Source organism: Portunus trituberculatus, chromosome 29 (genome assembly GCF_017591435.1).
Source record: "Portunus trituberculatus isolate SZX2019 chromosome 29, ASM1759143v1, whole genome shotgun sequence".
Classification (NCBI taxonomy): Eukaryota; Metazoa; Arthropoda; class Malacostraca; order Decapoda; family Portunidae; genus Portunus; species Portunus trituberculatus.
The window spans coordinates 8905840-8932082 of record NC_059283.1 but is presented as its reverse complement, the minus strand read 5'-3'; the positions used below and the strand labels follow the sequence as shown (position 1 = coordinate 8932082).

General features: G+C 44.0%; 1 protein-coding gene across 17 annotated transcripts in view; it reads right to left on the bottom strand.

The window, feature by feature from the left end:
- LOC123510402 (protein TANC2-like) overlaps positions 1–26243 on the bottom strand; it is a 235022-nt gene that overhangs the window by 17373 nt on the left and 191406 nt on the right. For 6 of the 17 annotated variants that reach the window (XM_045265531.1, XM_045265539.1, XM_045265532.1 and 3 more), the window contains exon 4: positions 24676–24708. The exons of 10 other annotated variants lie outside the window; for them this stretch is intronic. In XM_045265531.1, coding sequence (XP_045121466.1) covers positions 24676–24708 — 33 coding nt within the window. Of the gene's footprint in view, positions 1–14987; positions 15587–24675; positions 24709–26243 lie in introns of those variants that run through there. One more of the 17 variants, XM_045265535.1, reaches the window with a different exon arrangement.

Below are 26243 nucleotides of genomic sequence, written 5' to 3'. Positions count from 1 at the left end.
GGAACTGAGGCTCGAAAAACAACTTGACGGAGCCACGCCCAACTATTGCCTGTGTTTACTACGAATCCCGCTGCGCCTCAGACCTGCCCACCCTCCCATACCATTGTGGATCCCTCTATACCCTTTACCTTAAGGCATTAAAGGCTGTTTTGCTATGAAGAGGTAGGGACAAGGTAGAGTGCAAGGGATGTTGATATGGTGCTTGTATATTACGCGAGTAAACATAATGACGGGGAAAGAAGAAAAGATAAGAGTGGAACAGTAAAAAGATGTTTATTGAGTGTTATTGTACTAAAATGTAGTTCTTGTTGGTGGAATGACATGGAGAACTCATGAAACTTAATAGATAAAAGTAGAAACTACATAAACAACACGAGTGAATGCATTATTTGATCTTTGTTAATTAATGGAATGACACTAGAAAAAAAATGAATAGGAATGAAGAGATATGAGTGGAATAATAAATAACGAGTGAATGTATCGTTGAGTTATTAGTCTATTAAAAGTCCATTGGCTCCCATTTACAAACCAGGTCAACTTCTGAGGTTGCAGGAAAGTAGAGAGCTGGTAGACGCTGCATGCAAGACTAAACGGTGAGGTGAGGCAGGAAGAGTCTGTAGAGGCTAGGAATGAGGCAACCACGACACAGGAGATATGGAAGAAAGATGACATGACAGAGTGGTTTGACACTGCATGCAAAATTAAACCACGTGAGACAGAGAGAGAGATTGGAGGGCTGGGAAGTAGGCAACCATGAGACAAGAGAGAAAAAAAATGGACAGAAGAAAGAGAGAAGACGAGCGAAGAATGAGCAAAAGATGAAGGGGAGAAAGATTACATAGAATGTGTATTGAAATCACTGAAAACAAGAGGTAACAGAGAGGAAAAAGAAACGGATTAAAGAGACGAGAAATCAAACAAGCACAAGAGACAAGATAATACATGAAAAAAAATAACATGATAACAGAAGCCAAGAATCAAGTCACCACAAAAGACAAGGCAATAGAGGAGAACAAAATGAACAAGAAGAATATTATAGCCACGGAGAACCAAGGTAGGCAAGTCAGGGCATGGACAGACACCACCAGAAGCAAGGAGCAACAGCCAGAGGGAGGAGGCTCAGGGAAGCTATAATTTCCACCTCGCCACGTCCCTCCCTCCAGCACCGTCTGAGGCTGAGAAGGAGAATTGAATCTTGCTCTAGACTGATCAGAACTTGTAAAGGAATAGAAGAGAGAGTGAGTGTAAGAGGTTTTGGATGATCTTTTGCATTCAGAACCCCACTAAAAACCGCCAGTCATCACTACGTTCATGACTTCACGTGGATTTACTCTTCGCTGATCAGTGAGGTTAAACAACGCTGGGTCTGGTTAGTACTTGGATGGGTGGACTTATCACCAGAATCTTACCCTACCACTACCACCACTACCGCTACTAGTCGCAAAAAACACTTAGGGTGGAGCATTCCAGTCTTTTCCTTGCATGAGTGATGGGGAAAAAAAACGAGGCTTGCACGACGCTCCCCTTGTCTCCAGGATGATCCATGAGGGAGGAGGCCACGGGGCAGGCAAGGGTACGGAATTGAGGTAGATATGCAACACTGCTTTCTGCGCATTATGTCAAAATTAATGGGAAATTTAACTTATTTTCACTATGTTTGAGAGAGAGAGAGAGAGAGAGAGAGAGAGAGAGAGAGAGAGAGAGAGAGAGAGAGAGAGAGAGAGAGAGTTCTAAGGAAGAAATCCGCCTCCAGCATCATTCTAGGCACGCCACTGGTACCACTTCTGTTTAATAAGTACTAATAACTACTACGATCTTTAGCTAAAAGGGACAAGTACTTTTATCCCTGCTTTTAATGCTACCATGTTTTGCTGAAGGGGTAAAAAAAGGATAGAAAAAAAAAAAACATCACTCCCCTCTCCCTCTTCCTTTCTCACCCTCCAGCCATACATTCCATCTATTTATCTATCCATTGCATCCTTTCTCCTTCCTCTTCTGCTCCTCTGTTTCTCCATTAGGCCACGCACTCGCCTCCATCAATACCTCCATTATAAAATCCAATAATAAACATCCCTCTGGCTTTTACTTCATCTAATCACGGTTCAGGAGAGGTTCTAAGCACCGGCTTCCCAAATAGAGCCCTTTTATGGCTGGCCGAGGTGACGCTAACTGCAGACCAGACCTGAATCCATCACTGAGAGACCGCGGCGCTTAGGGTACCAGGGATGTGAAGGGCGCGAGTACTGCTGTGTGTTCTTTGAGATGCTTGTATGAGATTTGGGACATAGAAAACGAGAGGTAAGGAATGAGAGTACTACTGTATGTGAAGGAAGAGGCGAGGATGATGCTGTGTGTGCTTTGAAGTGCTTACGAGTGACTTGGGACTTCAGAAACGAGAGACAACGGACGAGAGTGTAACTATATGCGAAGGAAGAGACGAGGGTTCTATTAAAGGTTCTTTAAAGACACTAAGGATCCGAAAACGAGAGATGACTGATGAGGGTGCCACCGAACGTTCTCTTAAATAAGGATACCATGGAAAATCCACGCTCTCCATTGCCTTCCTAAGATTTGCAGCCTCAAGAACGACTCACTCCAGGATTTCAGGGACATGAGGAAGACTGAGAAATGGAGAACTGAAGAGGTGAGGTGAGGATGCTACTGGAAATCCACACACTCTAGTCCCTTCTTAAGATTTGCAGCCTCAGGAACGAATCACTTCATTCACTTGAGCCACAAAAGGAAACATACACACACACACACACACACACACACACACACTCCGTCCCAGACGCAGCGATACTCACTCCCCGTGTATGGCGAGGGGCGAGTGCTCCCTTCCTCGATGTGCTTGCCAGGAGAAGGAGGAGGAGGAGGAGGAGGAGGAGGAGGAGGAGGAGGAGGAGGAAGAGGAGGAAGAAGAGGAGGAGAAGAAAGAGGAGGAAGGTCAGAGTTGAGTGAGGACAAGGCGGCGGTGCACAACACAACACTCGCGGTGAGGAACTGAATTTGCAGTAAAACGAAAAAAAAGAAGGAAAAAGGGGAAAAAACAGTTCTCGAAGAAAAGCAAAGTGTGTGTGTGTGTGTGTGTGTGTGTGTGTGTGTGTGTGTGTGTGTGTGTGTGTGTGTGTGTGTGTGTGTGTGTATGTGTGCAGCCAAGCAGTGGTCCTCCTTCAGTCAAGGTCGAGGACAAGGGTGTACGTTCACTCTTGCCTTAGGGGACTCCACCCTGCTTGAGGAGGAGGAGGAGGAGGAGGAGGAGGAGGAGGAGGAGGAGGAGGAGGAGGAGGAGGAGGAGGAGGAGGAGGAGGAGGAAGAAGATGAAGAGGAGGAGAAGAACAAGAAGAACAAAAACAAAAGGTAGAAGGAGAAAATAAACAATGACAAGAACAAGAAGTAGAATAGGAGTTGAAGGAGGAGGAGGAGGAGGAGGAGGAGGAGGAGGAGGCTGAGAAGGACGAGGAGGACTAGAGGAATAGATAAATCTCATTCCCTCCCACACACAAACCCACACCTACACTGACCACCACCTCCCTTCCAGCCAGCCAGCCAGCCAGCCAGCCAGCCGTTCATACAAAGCCCAACCGCCCTGTCCCCATCCCTCCCTATCCTCCCCACGCGTTCCTCTCCCCATCCCTTCTCCCCAGCACCCTCCACACACACTCAGACACACACACCAACACCTACGCTGCTCCCTCAAGGCCGAGCTATTGTGATCACGGTGCGGTGACCTGCAAACTCTTGACTCATGGGTATAAAATCACACTCAAGTTTCTATCGGGGTAACAAAACAGCGACAAACACATTACTGGCTATACAGACACTCCCGCACCTCCTGATTTTTTATGCGTCCCAGGATAGTATTCTTAAATTTGTCTGCGTCTTATCTCCACTGAATTGAACAGGCGCTAATGGATGTTACTGGGGCTTTCAGCTGTGGGGGGTTTACAAGGGTGTCTTAGTGTTGCTGGTTGGTGTCTGGGTAAAGATACGACACCACCAATGGGATACATTACCAAAACACGTATAATAGTCTCGGTGGCCTTTGAAAATATTAGGCAAAGAAAGTGACGGGAAGAAAGTACAACAGTTTAACAAAGATTCCACATTACCAATGGGAAATAGCAAAAAAAAAAAAAAAAAAAAAAAAAACTTTAGCCTTTGAAATTAGTCCTGTTGAGAACTCTACTAAGATGATTGAAGAAAAGTGAACATTGATAGATTTTACACTACATATTGGAAGCACCATCATGGAATCATCTCTACGGCCTTTGAGAACAGTCCTGCTACGAGAACAAAGCGATGAGAACACGAGTAATGTGAGTGAGCGCGCTGACATGATTTCACGCTTTTCTACCTAAGCGTCGCGTCTCGTCTGGCTTCCCACGCATCGCCTCGCGTCAACACATGCACTCGATGCATTTTGAGTGAGGCGGAATCCAGACAAACCCGCCCACTTGTCAATAGATAAGAGGAATCAAAGCCGGTATTCTCAAGGCGGCTCTCACTGGGCAGGGTAGACTGAGCGCGGCGCCACCAACCTGCCAGCACGTGATGGATGGTTATCTCCATGCATGCATTTAATGACTAGGGTTGTCCTTTTGTTCAGGCATTTAGCACTGTCTAATTAACAGGCTACCTGACTAACTATCATGCCGCATACCTGGTGAACTTGCCAATTAGCGACCTCACTAACTTTCAAACTATTTTAACTAACAAATCGGTGAATTAACAAGCTATCTAACCTAATCTAATCTGACTAAGTAACAGACTACGTAATCACATGCTGAAGAAATTAATAAGCTCCGTAATTGACGAATTGACTGATTAATTCAATAACAACCGGTTACCTATCAAGAAAAGAAATGAAAAATAGACAAGGAGGAGGAGGAAAAAGAAAATATATACTGGACAAAGTGAATAACATGAAAAGTATGACAACAAGGATTAATAATAAATAAAACACACACGCGCCAACATATAAAAAAAAACAAAGATAAAGAAAAAACGATATAAGACAAAGTGAATCACACGAAAAAAACAAGAAAAAGGCAACAAGAATTAATTACAAACACAAGCGAGAGGCAAAAAAAAAAAAAAAAAAAAAAAAACTGACAAAAGACAGGAATGGACAGGAGAGGACAGCCCGCACCTCATCCTCTCCTAGGGCGCCATCACTTAAGAGCCTTGGACACTATCAGCAATCGAACATCAGCACAACATTGACCGGCGCTTTGAATTATAATCTCATCACTGCCTTCACTGCGCGCTGCCTTTGAGTTTTGCCTCCAGACAAGCCTATCACTGAGGCTGCAACTCGATGGAATATTGAGAGGAGAGTGGAAGAACAGTGGAGACAAGAGGTGGAAAGGGTCATGGAGTTATTGTGGTTTGTGGTAAGCGTTTTAGTGGTTGTCTAGGTGGATTTTTGTTAAGATGTGGATGTTGTGTTTTTTTAAGGGTATTCTTTGTGATGCCAGTGTTTTCAAGGTGTATTTTTCGTAGTTCCAGATCTTTTTTTTTGTTTTGTTTTTTTTAGTTTACAGTGTGTTCACAAGAGTGCGTGTTTTGTTTCGTGATTCCAGTGATAGTTTTCAAGCTTCCAGAGACAGTTTTCCAGGCGTTCTCGCAATTCCAACCTTGGTTTTCAAGACATAATTCTAGTGATGGTCTAACATGGATTCTGGAAAATTGACAGTTTCTCTTTCCCCTCCTCCACTACCTCCTCCTCACCCTCCTCCTCCTCCTCCTCCTCCTCTATCACCACCACCACCACCGCCACCACCGCCACCTCCTCCTCCTCCTCCTCCTCCTCCTCCTCCTCCTCCTCCTCCTCCTCCTTCTTCACCTGCTCATGCAATCTGCCCATGTACTTTTTTTTCGCATAGATCTAAAAGTAATCATCACTGCTAGCGGCAAAAAGAGGTGGAGGAGGATGAGGAGGAGGAGGATAAGGAGAAATAAGAAAAATAAAAAGAAGAAAAAGAGGAGGAGTAAGTAGATGCAGAAAGAGAGTAAGAAGAATGTGAAGAAAGAGGAGAAAGATGAGTTAAGAAGAGGAGGAGGAGGAGAAAGAGGAGGAGGAAGATGCACCAGTGAAATATTGAGACATAGAAACACAGAACATAGAAACTGAGACTCGTAATGAACCGCTTGGCTTGTCAGGTTGAAGCTACACACAGAGAGCGACAAATGACAGTCGGCGCCAAGGGGACCACAGTGACACCATCTTCTTATCGCTATCACTGCCCTCACTACCCCACAAAGAACCTGCTGGCTTGGCGTTTTTTGTCTCCGACAGCTTCTTAATGCCTCTCCATTCACCTGTCGTGCTAAAGAAGATTGCTACTCCTCGGGGCATTGCTGGGACTGTCCGTTTCGTCTCAAGGGATGAAAAGACACGAGAAACTCCTTGATACTTCCTAGGGTAAAGACGAGCTGGTAGGAATGCAAGGGATGAATCTTAAGGGTTGTAGTAGATAATGATTGTCTTGATAGTATACTGTAGAAGCTTCCAAGGCTAAACACGAGGTAGTGGGAATACAAGGAACGAATCTTAAGGGTTGTAGGAGAAAGTTCGTGCTGGCACTACTGCAGGCGACGACGATGGCATAGGGATGAAAGGACACGAGAAACACTCCCTCAAATGCTTACTAGGGTAAAGCTAGTAGGAATGCAAGAGATGGGTCTTATGGGTGGTAGGAGATAAAGGTCGTACTTATATTACTGTAGGAGGCGACGACGAAGGTAAAGGACATGGGGACATTTTCTTACAGTGGTTCTTAAGTGAAACTATTGGGAATGTAAGGCTTAATGGATTGCAGAAGATAAAGTTTTGGTTGGTACTAGTGCAGGAGGTGAATATAAAGGCAAAGTCGAGGTTATATAAGAGTTTCGGACGGGTGATGACTCAGAGGGCTGGTGTTCCCGACCTGAGCATTATCCTCGCTGCTTTTCCTCCTCCTCCTCCTCCTCCTCCTCCTCCTCGTGAACATCTAGGAATAACATACATTTACACGACTCCAATCTATACGAAAGAAGCTTGAGAATAAAAAAAAAAACTGCCGGACATCGAGACGGAACTGAATCAAGTGAGTAGTGGGAAAGTGTAAGGAACGTAACAAAGAAATCATCACTGGCAGGAAAACAAGAAAATTGAGTATGAAGATTTGCAATCGTATAAAATGAATTAACGTTTAACTACTATTACCACTACCACTGCCACTACTACTACTACTACTACTACTACTACTACTACTACTACTACTACTGTAATCCTCTTCCTACTCTTTTTTTCTTCTTTCCGTCGTCCTCCACCTTCCATTCCTCCTCCACTTACTACTACTATGACCATCACCATCATCACCACCATCACCACCGTCCTCTCTAACCTCTATTTGGGCGGCGCGTGACCTCAGCCCAAAGTGAATGGACGGGTCATCATAAAAGCTAAGCCACGGTCCGCAATAAAGCCGGTTTTCCTGTATAATGAGAGTGAGAACTGGATCTTATGGCCTCCCAGAGCGACCTTCATGAGACGCGATGGTCGTGTTTGGTCAAATTTGGGGAAGAAAATTTAGTTACGAAAAATGCTTGATCGGGAAGAGTGGATTAGCCAGAGAGAGAGAGAGAGAGAGAGAGAGAGAGAGAGAGAGAGAGAGAGAGAGAGAGAGAGAGAGAGGAGGGAGGACAGAAAGAATACGAAAACAAAAGAAATTAAGTTGACACAGAAAAAGAAAGAAAAACAGAAAAACGAGCACTTTCTTTCCTCCCGTGACACAAAAACCACACATAATCTCGCCTCTAAACACCACTAAACACCGCACACTTCAATAAAACCCCTTGGAATCCCCTGTGAATCCTGGAAGCCAAGACAAGACACCAGATCAAATTTCCAGGAAGAACCAAAGAATCCAAACCTTTAATTCTGTTCCTGGAAAAATCTCGTATCCCTGGAAATTCTCCCTGACTAAAGATACGTTTTGGGGGAGGAGTATAGACATTAAGGGCTTTACTGAGTGTTCCTGAAGCGAGTGTCACAAGATTTAAAGATGAGGTGAAGAGACACAGGTAATAATGCAGGTGTTAGGAGTGAAGGTAATTGGGTTTAATTAAAGGGACGGTGGCAGAGAGAGAGAGAGAGAGAGAGAGAGAGAGAGAGAGAGAGAGAGAGAGAGAGAGAGAGAGAGAGAGAGAGAGAGAGAGAGAGAGAGAGAGAGAGAGAGAGAGGTGAGAAATTTAAGAGGAAACGGAAGAGGAAAGGAGGAAAAAACTAATAAAATGGAGGCAATAATCGATAAGAAGTTCCAGAGAGAGAGAGAGAGAGAGAGAGAGAGAGAGAGACAGATCCCAGTCATCCTGCAGTTGGTGTGTGTGTACGTCTCCCGCGACGGTTTATGTACACACACACACACACACACACACACACACACACACACAGGAAACCGGACACCTGTGTAATATACAGTTCACTTTTTTCTCTTATTTTTTCCTTCTTTCCTTCATTTCTTCGTCCTTTCCCTCGCCTTTTCTTTATCAACATCGCAACCACTATTCTCTCTCTCTCTCTCTCTCTCTCTCTCTCTCTCTCTCTCTCTCTCTCTCTCTCTCATGTTTTATGCAACGATCAACAAGAATGAGACAGAAAACAGACGTGAAGCGAAGACAGGACAAGAAATACGATACGAAGGAGTGAATAATCTAGACAATGAAAGATGGAGGAGGCAAAAAATAGAATAAGAGAAAATATATAGAAAGTTACTTCACTTGTTGAGAAATTTATTTGGTGCACTGGATATTTATCTATTGAGAGAGAGAGAGAGAGAGAGAGAGAGAGAGAGAGAGAGACGGTAAGTTTGATATACACCACAAGGACTCTCTCTCTCTCTCTCTCTCTCTCTCTCTCTCTCTCTCTCCACCACCATCACATAACCCAAAATAAAAATCATTCTTAAGTTAAACGAAATGAGAAAGTGGAAATATTATGGAACTCAATAATTTCCAGCCAATGAGGAAACAAACAACTTTGACTCAACTTATATTACTTATATATTTTCTATATTATTTTCTTCCAGCCTCATTATCAGGAATGGTGAGAGTGCGACCGTTTTCCCATTAATATACAATGCAGCCAGACAACCCCAAAATGTTAAAAAGAACACCACTTATTCAACAATTTTCTATATTTTTCTTATTTTTCAGTCTGATTATGAGAAACGGTTAGCGTACGACAGTTTTTCAACAATGTTCGACGCTGCCAGATGTACAATGAAGGGAAAACACTCGGCCTGTGCCTTCCTCCCTTCCTCGCCATATTAGAACACGGGTCCCATCTGCCCTGCTAGGTGGCTTGGTTTGCCTCCCCAGAACTAGCTTGTCTCTCAGTTCATCCAGGTCTCAAGAGGCTGAGGCTGTGGCAGTGGCTGTGGTCAGATCAGGACAATAAATGACAACCGTTTGACTAGAAGAGGAGATTGTGGGAAGAATAATGTGCTATGTGAGGGAAGGAAGCAAGGAGGCAGAGTAGGCAAGAAGAGACTGTTATTCTTATCTTGTCTGTATTCTTTTCCATGTCTTATCATGCATACCAGTTACCCATAAGAGCCCATTTAGACATAAGGCAGGTACAGACAGGTATAGGAAACATGGTGTAAGTGATTCTGAGACCGGTGAGAACATTTGACGGGTATAAATAGAAACATACGTAGCGACAGGTAAGAAAGACTAGGTGCAAATGGGAATAAGACAGGTGACAGGTAAAATAGACAGAAATCATAAGGGAAACCAAAGCACAGATGAGACTAAGACAGGTAGACAGGCAGGAAACAGGTGGGAAGAAGGTAATACACGTGGGAGACGACAAGAGACGAAGGAGGAGAGACGCTTATGTTTACGGTAAAGATAGACAGACAGTTTTAGTCATGCACTTTTTAACCTCTGGACGGAGACTGACAGAATGAGAGAGAGAAGACGAAGCGAAAAAAAAACGGTATTCAAATTTTGGTGCGGACATTTGCATCAGAGAGTGAGTGAAGCGAGAATAAAACGCCAAGACATTGTTATATTACAGATCTGTTTGGTTGGCTTGCTTTCAATTTGTTCTGTTTGTTTTGGTTTACGTCTGTGCCTGTTTTGTCCAAGGCCTGTTCTGTTATCTCTCTCTCTCTCTCTCTCTCTCTCCGCAAAATTTTCTTCTCAAGCAATTTTCTGCCTATTTTTCCTGATTATCTTCATTTTTATATCAGATAAGTCCCCCTCTCTCTCTCTCTCTCTCTCTCTCTCTCATAATCATAAACATTGGCCAAACATTCCACTGTCAATAGCAGCGGCGAAAAACTGCACGTGTCCCTCCATTAGGTGCTATTAATCACCATTAGGCGCCCCGAGGAACGCTATCGCACACTATCGAGGCTGCAACACACGAGGGACGGCTCCGACCAACGCCGGCTTACAAACTTACAGCCAACACTTGTACGCTCCCGCCCAAAAGTCAAGTCTGTCCTCACTAAGGCCCGTATTCAGAAACACTTTGGTCTCTCAACACGATGTTTTCCAAGGCCACAGAGATGATTGACGTTATTTTTGAGAGTGCTTCTTCAGTTAATAATGCAGAAATCTTGTTAATCTGCCTCTAGAACAGTAAAAACACCTTCAAACCTCGTGAAAATTTGAATAAAGCCTTTCGAAATAGTGGAGGTGAAGCACAGAAGTGTTTGAGAATACAAGCCTTACTCTTCTCTGATCTGTTCACTACTAGTGGTGATGTCCAGAGCAGGAGCCTATATTGTTAGTGTTGAGGCAATGGAGTGTCTTTGAATGAGTTAGGGAAATAGGTAAATATGTTTATGATGACAATGCTTCGATGACTTTTTGTTCTTAGTGTGGAGTCAATAGAGTGTTTCTGAATAAGTTAGAGAAATAGGTAAGCATGTTTTATAAAGGATAAATTATTGCTTATTATATTAGAACTTTTCATGTCCTTAGTGGTGAGTAAATTGGAAGTTTTCAAAGGATGAATCAAGCTCATGCATAGGTGGGAATAGACAGACACGTTGGCTTCGTGCAGCTTCCATTGTGTTCTTATAATTCAGAGAAAATTTTACGGAAACATAGAAGTGACTGCAAAAAAATATTATATGATTCCTGACCAGCCAGCACCCACTCCAGCAAGTACCGGCAGACAAGACCAGCCTGACGAAGGAGCAGGTTACTAGTCAGGTCCCCAAGTACACCCTGCCACCACCTGCTACCTTGCCTGACATCCTAGCGTCTCTACTACCTCTATTACCTTGTCCCTACCTACCTGCTTACTACCTACCTGTGCCCACGCCCACGCTCCCCCTACAGCGGTCACACCTGCTTGCCCACCGCGCCCACACACGCCCAGGTGAGGCCAGCGATAAATCAGGTACTGCAGGGCGTCTTTCTCTACTCTATTATTTGTGCCGAGGCTGACTGGGTGCCTTGCTTCCCTCGCTACCTGGCATGGCGCGAAGGTGAAGCTGCAGTGCTCCCAGGCCCAGTGTGTTCCCCTGGGTGGTGTACCAGTGGTTATATGTAAATTGTGGCATAAGTTTACATGTATAATGAATTTCTGATGCCGTCACTCACTCACTCCCTCTTACACTCAAGGTCTTAAACAAACAAACAGCAAACAGGAAATTCTCTCGAGTCTTGCTGGAAACGAGTCTTGCTTGGTAGGTACCGGACTCTCTCTCTCTCTCTCTCTCTCTCTCTCTCTCTCTCTCTCTCTCTCTCTCTCTCTCTCTCTCTCTTTCTCTCTCTCCCGGCAGAGTAGCGGCCGGGGGAGGACAGGTGCGGAGGCGTTGGCCAAATTAATTCTGTCTGAGTCTCTCCTGATTACAGGCCTGCAGGTAATAAGGGTTCGGCCAAAGATATTTGTTACACTGGCAAAAACACAAAGCCGCGAACTGCAGGACTCCACTAAGATGCTGTGGAACCGAGATATCCTATACGCCAGAGTCCTTCTTTTGTTTCGTGTGACTTTAGACAGGAAAAGGATAGGGGCAGGATGTCTTAGGACCTCTGAAGGTGCTATGACTGTACTGAGAGCTTTCATAGGTGTGGTATCCTTCGCCTGAGTCTTTTTTCCTGTGATTTTGGTAGGAAAGCGTAAGTAGGAAAAATATATGTAAGAATAGTGAGTGTTAAGATCTTTGAAGGAACTAAGACTCGACCAGGATACTCAACAAGGACTAGTGCTGATCCTAATCCGATATCTTTCCTCTTTTCCTCCTTCCCACGTCCACCCAGACACTTTCCCGTGACTCAGGTAGGAACACTAAGGTCGGGAAGAGGAAACAGGTACGCAAAACTGAGCTGCAAAATCTAGCAAGCTTCATGTCCCTAATTATCATGTGTCTCTATCAGTCAATTTACCGCCGCCCTTTGTGTCCAGTGTGTGATACAGGTGTGGGAAGGAGAACAGGACGCACACCTGATCCCCGCCTGTCCTCCAGTCATTCCCACGGACACTGGTAATACAAGAACGAAGGTCAGGAACATAAGAACCAAACCGTGGATCTTGGACAAAAAAAGCAAGAGGACAAGAAAATTTAAGACTCTTTCGTAGTGACATGACTTGTGAGAAATTGACTTGTATTGAATCTTCGAAATACAAGAGCAATACAGGAACGACGGTCAGGAATATTAAAGCTTAAAAGAAAAGGCTAGAAAACTGAAGATTCTTTCCCCAGTGACATGACTTGTGAAAAAAAACTGAGAAGTGCAGAATGGTTAAAAGACAAACGTTGCGTAAGACGAGATGAGTGTGTCCGTGGCGACTAGCTGGCTGGCTAGCTGGCTTGGTGGTGGCTTGGTGGCTGGCTGGCTGGCTAGGGAGCAGGTGCAGGGTGGAGTCCCCAAGGCAGGATAGCGTGGGAGGCAGAGGCACCGTCCCATTCCGCTCTTCCATCTGACTTCCCTCTTCCTCTACACGTCTTGTCTGTTCCTATTCCTCCATTCCTCCCTCGCCCTGTGTCCTTCCCTCTCTGCCCAGATACAATCCAGCCTCAGTTCTCCAGGTTCAAGGAGGTGAGGTTCATCGAGAGGGTTCCTGGTTTCGGCGCCTCAGGTGAGCGTTCGCCCGGTCAAACAAACACCACCACCACCATGACCACCACCAGCACCGCCTCTCCTTGATGCCGATATTTTTTTTTTCTGTTAGTCCTGGCGAGGAAACCAGAATAGAAACTGACATCATCATACGTGTTATAAGACGGGCCTAGACCTATGAGAGACCGTGTGTGTGTGTGTGTGTGTGTGTGTGTGTGTGTGTGTGTGTGTGTGTGTGTGTGTGTGTGTGTGTGTATTTTCCTTCTCTTGAAACAAAGCTTGAAGTGTAAGAAGTGCAGTGCAAATACACACATCAGGGCTTGTATGCCATGCAGCAGATCGTGAACCAAATAGACAAACTGATAGATAGATGAAAATATAGATAGACAGAGAATGGAAGACTAAAAGTAAGATACAAGTGTTATAAGAGAAAGGAATCTCTCTCTCTCTCTCTCTCTCTCTCTCTCTCTCTCTCTCTCAGCGGTGCGACACTTCCACACTGCCGGACACTCGTCACTACAAAAGCCCGTATGCTCCTTTTAAGGCCTTGCAAAACAGCGAGGTGTGTTTGAGGAGGGCCTGCCATGCTAACTCGACCCTTGTCCACCCCTGGCTACGGGTTATGGGCGTCTCCTGAGGTGAGAAGAGTCCCGAAAGCTGGTATCCCTCGCTGTTTCTTCCCAGAGTGACGTGGACACAAATTGTACTGGGGAAGGATGGGAACTTTTGTATCACTATCAAGGAAAATAATTTTTGGCTATTTCCCGGTACACTACGAATAGTTAACAGGAAATTATGCCTGGTCAAAGAAGTGAAGTGGTCGTATGTTTTTTCCAAGTGCACTAAGAATAACTAGCGTGGACACAAATAGCGCTGGGAAAAGCTCGCAATATTTAGCTTGGTCAGGAAGTAAAACACTGAGTTATGAAAAAGAAGGCGCCTTTACTGTACCAATGCGGAACTGCACTTTATTCCTCTTACTCCTCCTCCTCCTCCCTTCCTCTTCTAAGTCCTTGCCCCGCCTCCACGGCACTCCACCATCCCCACTCCACTTCAAGCCCTCCACCACGGCCAGACTGCCCACCTCAACCGTCCTACGCAACGCTCCTTGCCTCCATCACCCATCCACTCCCAAAAACAGGACCTCTATCCACTCCTTTCATTTAAACTCACTCGCATCCACTCCTTCCACTCGTCATGCAGAAAATCATCCTATAGTCCACAAAGAACCCTCCAGAACACCCCTACTCCCAAAAAACAGGACCTCTTTCCACCTGCATCCACTTACATCCACCTGAATCAACTCCTGCATGCACTTCCATCCGTCATGCACAAAGTCAGGACCTCCTCAGCCTCCAGTCAGCACAAAAGCACAATACTCAGCCCTCCCCTCACTCCCCGCGGTGACGTCAGGGTTGCGAGAGCTGAGAGGGCCGTGGGCAAGGTAAGAGGCGGTGAAGTGGTGCCGCCAACGAGCAACAAAGCGCGACTCGGCCCAACACAGCGCTATCCGGCAATGCCAAACACGGCCAGCGCGAAGACTCAGCGAAAACACAAGGCGCTCAAATTCTGACAAACACATACACACGTACATACAAACATACAAAGGCAAACGTATGTGCTACCTGTGCTGTGTGTTATGAATGAAGAGAACTGTACAGGAAATTAGGGCAAGAGGAACGTAGGAACACAAGGATATAGACAGTGCTGATACGTCTTCTGAAAGTTAGAAAATACGAAAAAAACACAAGAAAATAACATAAAAACAAGATAAAAGATGAAAAAGATTGGCTAACGTATCTTCTCAGGGTCAAGAACACGAGAACACAAGAAATGGCAGCCGCAGCAGACCAGATGACCAACACAAGGCAGGAAAACCACAAAGGATGAGGTAGAAAGACACATTAACTCACCTTCAACATCGTCCATTGTGTGAAAATTGTAGCACTCGCCCTGTACACTGAGGCGACACAGATACGCGTCCTGCTCACCTGTGCCCGGCGCCTCTACCCCCATTCAGTACTAGCGAGAGGAAACACACGCACATACACTCACACTAACACACACAAATACGTATCGCGTCCTCACTAATCTTTGGTATCTGAGACGAGTGTAAAAAACGTATAAAAATCGTGTTCAGATCAGCGGAACACTGAATACGTTTGAACGCAGCACGATAAGGGATCCAACACCACTTAAAGAATTTCAACACCACTGCCACTCCACACAAAGGGATTCAATGGCACTTCAATAGTTTCCAACACAACGTACAAAAATCAGAGTCGGTAACAAGAACCAGCGTGGGAAATTTCAACTCCACAGCCATTGATAGAGAATTCGATGCCTCTTAAAACACCTTCCAACACTACACAGGAGGATCAAATTATAACAAAGACTACCCCTAACAATCCAGACACAAAGAATTCGATGCCACTTTAACAAAATCCAACACCACACAAGCGAATCTAACTCTGTACGGGAACAGGCGCGCAGGTGAACTCATGGAGACGTCAGGCGGGTGAATGAGCGGTGTGAGCGCGCCACGGGGAGGAGTGTAGCGGCACCTTGCGTCACCTGAGCACAGCCGCCCCTACAGGTGACGTGTCTCAAGGATGAGGGTGCCCCGCTAGCCAGGCACTCGCCCACCGCTACCTCCGCGTGGTGACATCATGTGATTCGAGTGTCTTCGTGTATGTTGCGTCAGAAATACCTTTTTTTCGTGTTCTAAACTAAGAATACTTTTTGTTTGTAATCAAAACGGAGACACGTATATTTGCGGATGGTGCCACTTTTACGACTAAAATCGTGTCTTAAGTATGTATTGCGTAAGAAATTCGCTCTTTGTTCGTAATTATAGACATATACATACGTTTCCTAAAATAACACCACTATCAATTCCACTACCATCACTACTACTATCACGAACTACTACAGTATATAACACTAAATGCTATTAAGAAGGAAGGAATAGGACGCCAACTAATGACTACCGGATGTGTAGCTACACAAGAAAAGAAAGAAAAAAAAAATGATACGTGGAGGAGAGAAGGAAAGGGAAAAAAAGAAGAAAGGAGAAAAAAAAAGAGAGGCAACACCCACATACACAAAAAAAGCAAGTTAGCACAGGAAGAAATGAATATGAATGTGACAGAGAGAGAGAGAGAGAGAGAGAGAGAGAGAGAGAGAGAGAGAGAGAGAGAGAGAGAGAGAGAGAGAAAGATACTAGATAAGAGAATGAAACACTTCCTTGTCCTCCCCCCCTCATACCTAACTCCCACCCTCTCTCTCTCTCTCTCATACAAGCCGCAACGTGTAGTGCTATGAAAGGCGTGGGAGGGGAGGGGCGACGCACGTAGCTGGGGATGAGGGAGAGGGAGAGGGAGAAGGTGGGGCAGCAGTGACGTGTGTGCGTGGGGTGAAGGAGACAAGAAGAGGAAGAAAGGAAGGAAGGAAGGAGGGAGAGAGGAGGATGTGGTGACGGAGAGAGGAAGAGGTGAGAGGAAGGGGAGCTGAGGGTGTGGTTTGTACTGGTCTTTAGTATTCTGTGGTGGAGGAGGATCAGGAGGAGGAGGAGGAGGAGGAGGAGGAAGACGACGAGAATTAAAAATCAGAAATGTCATTACCACCACCACCACCACCACCGACAACAACAACAACAATATCGCCTACACCTCAACTGCCTTCCTTCATAACAAAGACCTCCTTCAAAATTCAAACAGCATGAGGAGGAGCAGAAGGAGGAGGAGGAGGAAAGGATACATAAAAATACACAGAATAAATAAGAGATGCAGTTATAACAAAGGCATCTGCTAAAAATACCTGCTTTTTATTAACAGAGGAGAGATAGATAGATAGATAGATAGATAGATAGATAGAGAGAGAGAGAGAGAGAGAGAGAGAGAGAGAGAGAGAGAGAGAGAGAGAGAGAGAGAGAGAGAGAGAGAGAGAGAGAGAGAGAGAGAGAGGGGAGAAGAGAATGGAGAAAGAAAAGACGGAATAAGAGAGATATGGAGAGTAGAGAGAGAAAGAGAGACGTGGAGAGAGGACAGGAGACAGACTTGGAGAGGAGTGAGGGGGAATGAGAGGGAGTGAGAAGGAAGGAGTGCCAGAGTGAGAGGCACCAGACCGCCACCTCGGCACCTCCACTCACACCTCAAGGCCGTGCCAGACTGACGATGACTACTATTACTGCCACCACCACTACAACTACTACTACTTCTACTACAACCACTACCACCACTGTTACTACAACTACTGTCACCACTACCACCATTATTATTACTACTACTACTACTACTACTACTACTACTACTACGACTACGACTATTACTGCTACTGCTACTACTACTACTACTACTACTACTACTACTACTACTACTACTACGACTACTACTACTACTACCACTACTACTGTTTAACTGACTATCTTTATAAATGATAGATGTATAATGTATAATTTGAAGAAAAGGGAAGAAGAGGAAAATGAAGAGGAGGAGGAGAAGGAGGTGAAGGAGAAGGAGGAGGAAGAGGAAGAAGAGGAGGAGGAGGAGGAGGAGGAGGAGGAGGAGGAGGAGGAGGAGAATTATTGCCACTTCAAGGAAAACAAGGACAAAAATATAAGAAAAAATCAAAGAAAAAAATCATTCATATTCAACACACAAAAAGGAACAAAAACGAATATCAACAACAACAACAACAACAACAACAACAACAACAATAACAAGAGTGACGTGTGACGCTGTACTGATGACGTGGTGCAAGCAACTGTCTACACACACACACACAAACATACACACACCCACACCCGCCCACACCCTCAACAGTATCCACGTCACACTCACGCCCATACCCAGGCAACCACGCCCACGCCCACGCCTAGTGACTAATACAGCTCTTCTTGTCCTCTCCTGTCCTCCTCCTCCTCCCCCTCATTCATTCTTCTCAACTTTCAAATATTTTCCTTACTTAATTTATATTCTTTCGCTTTATGCTTGAGTTTATCACATATTCTGTTTCCTTCCTTTCTTTCTTCATATTCTCAGGTATTTCCACTTTTCCTGTTTTCCTTTATTGCTTCCTTTATTTACCAACTTTTTTTTCCTCCTCCTGTTTCTTTCTTGTTAATATTTTCAGTTAATTTATGTGTTTGTCTATTTTATTTAATGTATTTTTTTATTTTTTTGTTCTTAGGAAAAATAAAGTATAAATTATGAGGATATTGACTTGAGAGAGAGAGAGAGAGAGAGAGAGAGAGAGAGAGAGAGAGAGAGAGAGAGAGAGAGGAAAAGTATGGTTTAGAATGTAATATGTATGTGAATGCTATTTCCTTTTAGTATTTGAGCTAAAGTCTCTCTCTCTCTCTCTCTCTCTCTCTCTCTGGGAAAAACACAGCAGTTGGTATGAATTGGTTCTTAATAAAGAGAAAAACCGGTTTTCTCTCTCTCTCTCTCTCTCTCTCTCTCTCTACACGCTTCCTCACTTAAACCAAATGTCCTCTTGTGTGTTTGTTTTTCCCCTCCATTCCCTTTTCCTCTCTCCATCTCCTGTTTCCCTCTCCCTATCCTCACATGCCACCTAACCTAACCCTTTTTTCCCCTCATAGGAAACTACGAGGCGAAGGGAAAGGGGAAACAGAGGGAGGAGGGACAAAACACAGCAATATATGACCCTCAGACTATTGGCTCGCCTGGAAAGGGGAAAAAGAAGAAGAGGGGAACGGAAAAGGGGGAGAGGAAGGGATAAGAGAAAGAAGGGAAGAGGAAAGAGGAAATAGGGGAGGAAAAAAGAGAAGGAAGATGAGGACAAAGGGGAAAATATGATTCTGACGTGGAATAACTGAATGAGAGAGAGAGAGAGAGAGAGAGAGAGAGAGAGAGAGAGAGAGAAGAGAGAGAGAGAGAGAGAGAGAGAGAGAGAGAGAGAGAGAGAGAGAGAGAGAGAGAGAGAGAGAGAGAGAGAGAATGTTAACGTTGATAGTTTAATAAGCGAGGCGTGTGTGGCAGGTGGTGGCGGCGGTGGTGGTGGTGGTGAGTGGGACGAGAGCTGGGTGTATAAACATTGGTGTTGTGGTGTGTGTTAAGTGTTTTTGTGTTGATGAAGGAAGGTTTTGCAGGTTTACATACATAATAGAGTGTTGTGTTGTGTGAGGGGTGTTGTGGGATGTATTGGTGTAGTGTTGTGTGTTGCGTGTTTTGCAGGTTTACATACAAAGTGAAGTGTTGTGTTTTGGGTTGTTGTGTTGTATTGTGCTGTGTTGTGTGCGGGGTGTACTGGTGAAGTGTTGTGTGTTGCGTGTTTTGCAGGTTTACATACAAAGTGGAGTGTTGTGTTTTGGGTTGTTGTGTTGTATTGTGTTGTGTTTTGGGATGGGGTGTACTGGTGAAGTGTAGTGTGTTGCCTGTGTTTGTTGTGTTGCTGAGAGGAATAAACTAACAAATATGGAAAGGAAAAAGATACTGTGTTGTTCTGTGCTAAATTTGTGAAAAGGGAAAACACAGAGTGATGATAAAGAAAAGAGAGAGAAAAACAGAACAAAAACAGACAAGGTAAAAATAAGTAGAACGAGAGATAAAGAAGAAAAAAAACATAAAAATGGAAAGAAATAAAGAAACAACAAAAAATATCTAAAAAAGACACGCTATAAAAATATATGAAAAAATAAAGAACACAGAGAAACTGTCTACACACACACACACACACACACACACACACACACACACACACACACACACACACACACACACACACACTGCATACACAAACAAAGGAGAGAGAGTAGACTGCACGCGCACACAAACAAACGCACATACATACATGCATGCACGCAGACAGACAGACAGACGGGTGGACGGACAGGAAGATAGACAGACATATAGATAGTGTCGTGAAAGTTAGCCAGTGAGCCTAGTCTAGCGTAGCTGATGAGAAAAACAATGGCTGAGTGTGAGCCGTGAATACTGAATGAGTGTCAGTGTGAGTGTGAGTGTGAACTGTCGATGAATAAGCCAAGTGGGTCTATAAGCATGCATGACTGTGAATAAGAGTGAATAAGTGTGAATTTAGCCATGAATAAGTGTGAATAAGCATAGATGAAGAAACCTTAATGAACTTGACAGGTTAAAAGTGTAAAATATAGTGGCTATCAAGTCATTATACATCATTCACACTTTTTACTGAATAACCCAAACTAAGCTAAGCGAATGATATAAAAAGCAAAAGACCTAAAATAATGAAAACATTCCCATTGTCATACACTCACATTCATAATTTTACACTTCTCATTAACTGTTCAAAACAAACGGAGAATGAATGAGAAATGATGAAGGAGGAAGGGGAGAGAAAATTGAGAAAAGAGAAGGAGGAGGAGGAGGAGGAGGAGGGGGAGGAAGGGAGGAAGGAGAAAGAGACAGGGAGAACAATGACAAGGAGGAGGAGGAGGAGGAGGAGGAGGAGGAAGAACATAAAGGAGGAAGAGATGATAGGACAGTGATGAATAAAAATGAGAGAGAGAGAGAGAGAGAGAGAGAGAGAGAGAGAGAGAGAGAGAGAGAGAGAGAGAGAGAGAGAGAGAGAGAGAGGAGCTTAAGTACCAATACAAACAAGACTTAAGGGATGAAAAGAGTACATTTAGAAACACCATTCAGCTTAAGGTCTTTCTCCATTGGCATTTGAAGTCCTCGTCACCCTTACGACACCTTTCAGAAAATAACAATGCTAATAAATGATAAATAAAAATAATAATAAAAATTCATGCGATACTAAATTTTTATTGTATGTATATTGGAAGGGAAAGTCTCATTTTGACACCTCAGCACACCCACACCTGCTTCCCACACCTGTCCTGGGTTTATATGGTATCCTCTCTCTCTCTCTCTCTCTCTCTCTCACCTGCCCTCATGCCGGATCTCCTTGTTGTTATTCAGGTTAAGAGAAGCATTTCCTCTCTCTCTCTCTCTCTCTCTCTCTCTCTCTCTCTCTCTCTCTCTCTCTCTCTCTCTCTCTCTCTCTCTCTCCTTTTCTATATTCACATCTCTTTCTTCTCTTTCTATAACTCTTTCTCCCTCATCCTGCTCTCCTTTCTTATTCTCCTCCTCCTCTTCTTTCTCTCACCCCCCCGCCCGTATCACCCTCCCAATCAACCAGAAGGGACACACTCTCACCCACGCTCACTCGCTTTCACTCTCCCTCTCATCCTTCCTACCTCGGGGTTATGTGTCAGCCTGCTTCCTGTGAATGAATTGAAGGATACTTGATATTATCCTAACGTGGGACCCATTCCTCCTCCTCCTCCTCCTCCTCCTACTACTACTACTACTACTACTACTACTACTCCTCTTCCTCCTCCTCCTTATCTTTTCCTTTTTTTTTTTGCATTCTTCGTGGTTTCTCTATTCATTTTTTATTGTTTTTTAAGTAATCTCGTTTTCTTTTCACTTATGTTCTCTTCTTTCACCTCCTCCTCCTCCTCCCTTTTCTGTATTTGCACATTTTTCTTTGTTTATTTATCAGTTATTCACTTTTTATGCTATGTTTTGTTTTCTCATTGTTGTTCTTCTCTTCCTCCTCCTCCAATTATTTCTTCATATTTTCTTATTTTGTTTTCATTTTCATTTCTTTATCATGTTATTTTTTCCTTCTATAACCTTGTCTTCTTTCTTCTTTTCCTCGTCGTTGTCTTCCTCCTTCTCCTTTTATCTCCAGATACTCTCTTTGGTTCCTCTACACGTCTCTTTATTACTCCATTACTTCATTAGCTATTTTTCCTCATGCAATCTCTCATTTTTCCTCCTCTCATAACATCCACTTCCTCCTTTTCTTCCTCCTTCTATTTTCATCTTCCCGAGTTACTCTTCGCATCATTTACTCTGAAATAAATGGATCTTTAGCAATTTTTCTTATTCATCCTTTCGTGTTTTTTTCTTCCTTCCTTCTATTTTTAGCTATTCTCAATTTCCCTTACTTCTAAACAAATGGATCTACTAATTTTTCTCTCCTAGATCTCCAGTTTCCCCTCACACGTGTCAGTCATTTTTCCTCTCCCTCTTTCCCTTCCTTTCTCGTCTCGTGGCTAAGGAAGGAAGGAAAAAATGAAAAATGTGTTTCTTATTCTCTGCCCCAATGGAGAGAAGGAAGAAAGGGAGGGAAGGAGGAACATGAGGCAGGGGGAGGGAGAGGAGGAAGGGATGGAGGGAGGGAGGAAAAGGAGACAGGAGGGAGGAAAGGGAGAGCGGGAAACAATACACATGAGGCCTAACGCTCCTAATGTTACACACCTTGTGATTGGCTTTAAAGGTCCTTTGTCTCCGAGCCCAGACCGAGACAGAGACAGAGACAGAGACAGAGGAGAGGAAGAATAGAGTGAGCGTTATAAAAATAGTAATAATAAGTCTACCTTTGCATTAGTCTTCTGTTTCTCTATCTATCTATTAATCTATTTGCCTCTATATCTAGCTAGTGATCTATTAATATGTCTATCTATCATATCTGTCCGTTTGTCTATCTATCTGTAATTTGTCTATCTACTGTAACTAAATCCTTATCTACCTATATATTTACATCTGTCTACACTATGTTACTAATCACTATCAAAGCTTCTCTCTAGCAAACATCTTATTTCTATCTCAGTCTTCCTTTCTTCAAACATTCCCCAGCGTATATCAGTGTTTCTGTATCTCAAGCATTAGTCAACTAGTATATCTCAAGGTTTCTCTCTCTCTCTCAGGCATTACACTACTCAACCAGTCTGTTATCAGTATTCAGAAACGTTCTGTTCTCTCACCACGACTATTTTATAAGGCCACAGAGATGATAAGCGGGTTTTCAAGAGTGTTTCTCCAGTAATTAAAGTAGAAATTTAGTCAATCTGCCTCTAGAACCGCAAACTCGCGTAAACATAAATACAGCTATTTGAAGCAGTGGAGGTGAAACGCAGAAGTGTTTGAGAATACGAGTATATCTCAGTGTACCTTCTATCTCTTTCCTCTCCTTTTCCCAGACAGTATATATCAGCGTTCCTCCCTGAAGCATCTGTGAGGGAGCGTCGCTATATCCAGCCATGCACTCAAGGCAGGCAGGCAAGGTTCATGCAGACCTCACATCTCAGCGTGAACTCAGCGTGCCAAGATATGCTGCCACGACCTCAGGGGTAAAAATACACGCTGACTCAAGGTGTTAAGCGTGAAACTGCCGATGCACTCACGCACTCACTAATAAATGTACTCACGAACTTAACTTTCTCATGCAAACACTCACGTACTCTCTTACTCAGTAGCAAACAAAATCACGAACTCCCTCACGCAAACACTCGGGCAAGCGCTCATTCACTCACGCACACAGCTTAGGTAGATTGCTAGTGGAGGAAGGAAGATAAGGTCATGTGGAATGGAGAAGACAGGTGGAAGATAAAGGAGAGATGAAGGAGAGAAGGTAAGAACAGGTGGAGGCCAGGTGGAGGAGGGGTAGATTAATGGAGGAGGAGTGGAGGAAAGGTAAGAGTGGATAGAGATAAAAACTTGTGTGAGGGAGAAAAAAAAGGAGGAAGTGGAGATATATTAGAGGAAGTGAAGAGACAAATAGAGGCAAGAGAAGGAGGAAAGGGGAGCAGAGGAGGAAGAGGAGAGATAAAAGGTAGTAGAAGGAAAAAGGAAGATAAAAAAAAGACATACAAGGAAAGGAAGGGAAGAAAATGAAGGAAAGAGAAATAAATTAAGCTAGAAATAAATAGGAGGAAGAAATAAGAGAAAAAAAAGGAAAAAGAGAAACAAACATGAAAATACTGAAACAAACAGGAAGAAGAGAGAAAATGAGTAAAAAATAAGTGAAAGAGAGCAAGAAAAAGAAAGATAAAGAGGCGTGAGGGAGAGAGTGAGGTGTGGGCGGCCAGGGGAGCGGAGGAGGCATGGGCGGGATGCTGCATGGGCGGGGATGGGCGTGGGTGACCTTAGCAACACGCGAAGGGGCGGCAGCTGGCTAATGGGGTAATGGGGAGGGTGGGAGAGAGAGAGAGAGAGAGAGAGAGAGAGAGAGAGAGAGAGAGAGTTTAACGTAAAGAAGGTAGGAACATTTATTAAAAAAGACCAACGAAAAGAGAAGAAAACAAATGAAAGAAGGGAAAAAGGAAGGGAAAAGAACCAAAGTAGCAAAATAAAGAAGAAAATTAAAAAAAAAGACATGTCCACAAAATAATAAAATGCATAAAGAAAACAAGTAAGAAGTTAATAAAGGCATGTCAACCAATCTAAAAGTGTAAGGAAGTGAAGTGAAGTGCGTGTGGTGAGTGTGTGGTGAGGTGTGCAGTGTTGTGGTGAGTGTGGTGGTGCTGTGGTGGCGGACGTGGTGACAGAAGCAATCTAAGGGGCTGTCACGTGAGAGGAAAACAGAGAGAGAGAGAGAGAGAGAGAGAGAGAGAGAGAGAGAGAGAGAGAGAGAGAGAGAGAGAGAGAGAGAGAGAGAGAGAGAGAGCAAACAAACTCTAAACACAAAACCACTTCTCATATTCATATACATAGACATACAAAAACACACACACACACACACACACACACACACACACACACACACACACACACACACACACACACACACACACACGTACGTACTCACAGGAGCCGTGCCGCCACCTCTCCGTTAATTTACCTGAAAAATGAAAGGAAAATAAGATTAGTTTTTCTCTCTCTCTCTCTCTCTCTCTCTCTCTCTCTCTCTCTCTCTCTCTCTCTCTCTCTCTCTCTCTCTCTCTCTCTCTCTCTCTCTCTCTCTCTCTCTCTCTCTCTCTCTCTCTCCAAATAAGGGTCTAAGTAATTTACCCTTAACGACCCTTGTCAAGTTTTCAGGGGAAGAATTTGAAGAGGCCCTTTTTTCCCCTTGTGTGTATTTTTCCTTTTTTTTTTTCCCTTCTATGTGTCAGCCAATTTTCGTCAGCCATTCCTCCCTCCTTTCTCCTGACGTGGCTGACGAAGTTTTTTTTCTTTATTTTTATCTATTTTCAACTGTAAACTATTTATCCCCATGGCCAGCTCGTAACAAGAGGTCGTATCAGTGGTAGTAGTTACAGTGGTGGTAGTGATGGTGATGGTAGTCATAAAGTAGCTGTAATTTTCGTAAGAGTAATCGTGTATGAGTCGTATTAATGATTTTAGTAATCGCCAAAGTCATAAAAATAGTTGTAGAATTAATGCTAGAATTGTTATAATAGTCACAGTAGTCATAGTAATAGCAAAAAAAAAAATAGTTATGGTCACAAAAGTAGTAGTGATAGTAGTTATAATAATAGTAGAGATCGTAGTAGTAATCGTAGCAGGCACAGTAGTCGTGGGTCGTGTTCCTGGCCTGATGCAAGAGGTAATCGAGACAGCCACAGCTTCCTCCTCCAACAGTGACCACAGGGGCGCCGGTCCTGTGGTCTGGGAGGGACGGGCGGCAAGAAAGTGATATCCTTGTCTGCCTCTGCCTGTACGGGACGGAGGGAGGGAGGGATAGACGGGAAGGAAGGAAAGGTAAGGAGGGAAGGAAGGATGGAAGGTAAGGAGGGGAGGAAAGATGAAGGGAAGAAGGGAAGGGAAGGAGGGAAGGAAGGATGGAAGAGAAGGGAAGGTAAGGAGGGAAAGAAGGATGAAGGAAAGAAGGGAAAGTAAGGAAGGAAGGAAGGATGGAGGGAAGAAAGGAAGGGAAGGATGGAAGGCGTTGGCTACTAAGGGAGGCGCCGGCACGCTGGACCCTCTAAAATAGCACAGGGCGTTGCAAGGGAAGGCGTGGCAAAGTTCCTTCCCTCGAGGCGTGCATGGCGTGAGGTGAGGTGAATGAGATATTGAGTGTGAGATTGAGTGAGGTGTGTGTGGGTTGTATATACGTGAAGATGAGTGTGTTATTGGGTGCTAGAGTGAGTGTATGAGTGTGAGTGTTGTTTAAAGTTAAAAGTGTGTTTTTGAGTGTTGTGTTAAGTGTCATTTGTGGTGTAAAATTGTGGGTGTTACTTTGTAAGTGGAGTTAAATGAAGTGTGTCGCCGCCATTCCAAGCTCTCAGCCACTTGTGTCAGCGAAAAAAGAAAACAAAACAAAACAGGACAAGAAAAACACTCGTGTCAGGAAAGTAAGCAAGTCATAATAGCTTGTTTGGACATGCTTTTATTTTTTTCTCCTTATTTTTTCCTCTGCAAACGTTCTTCCGGAAA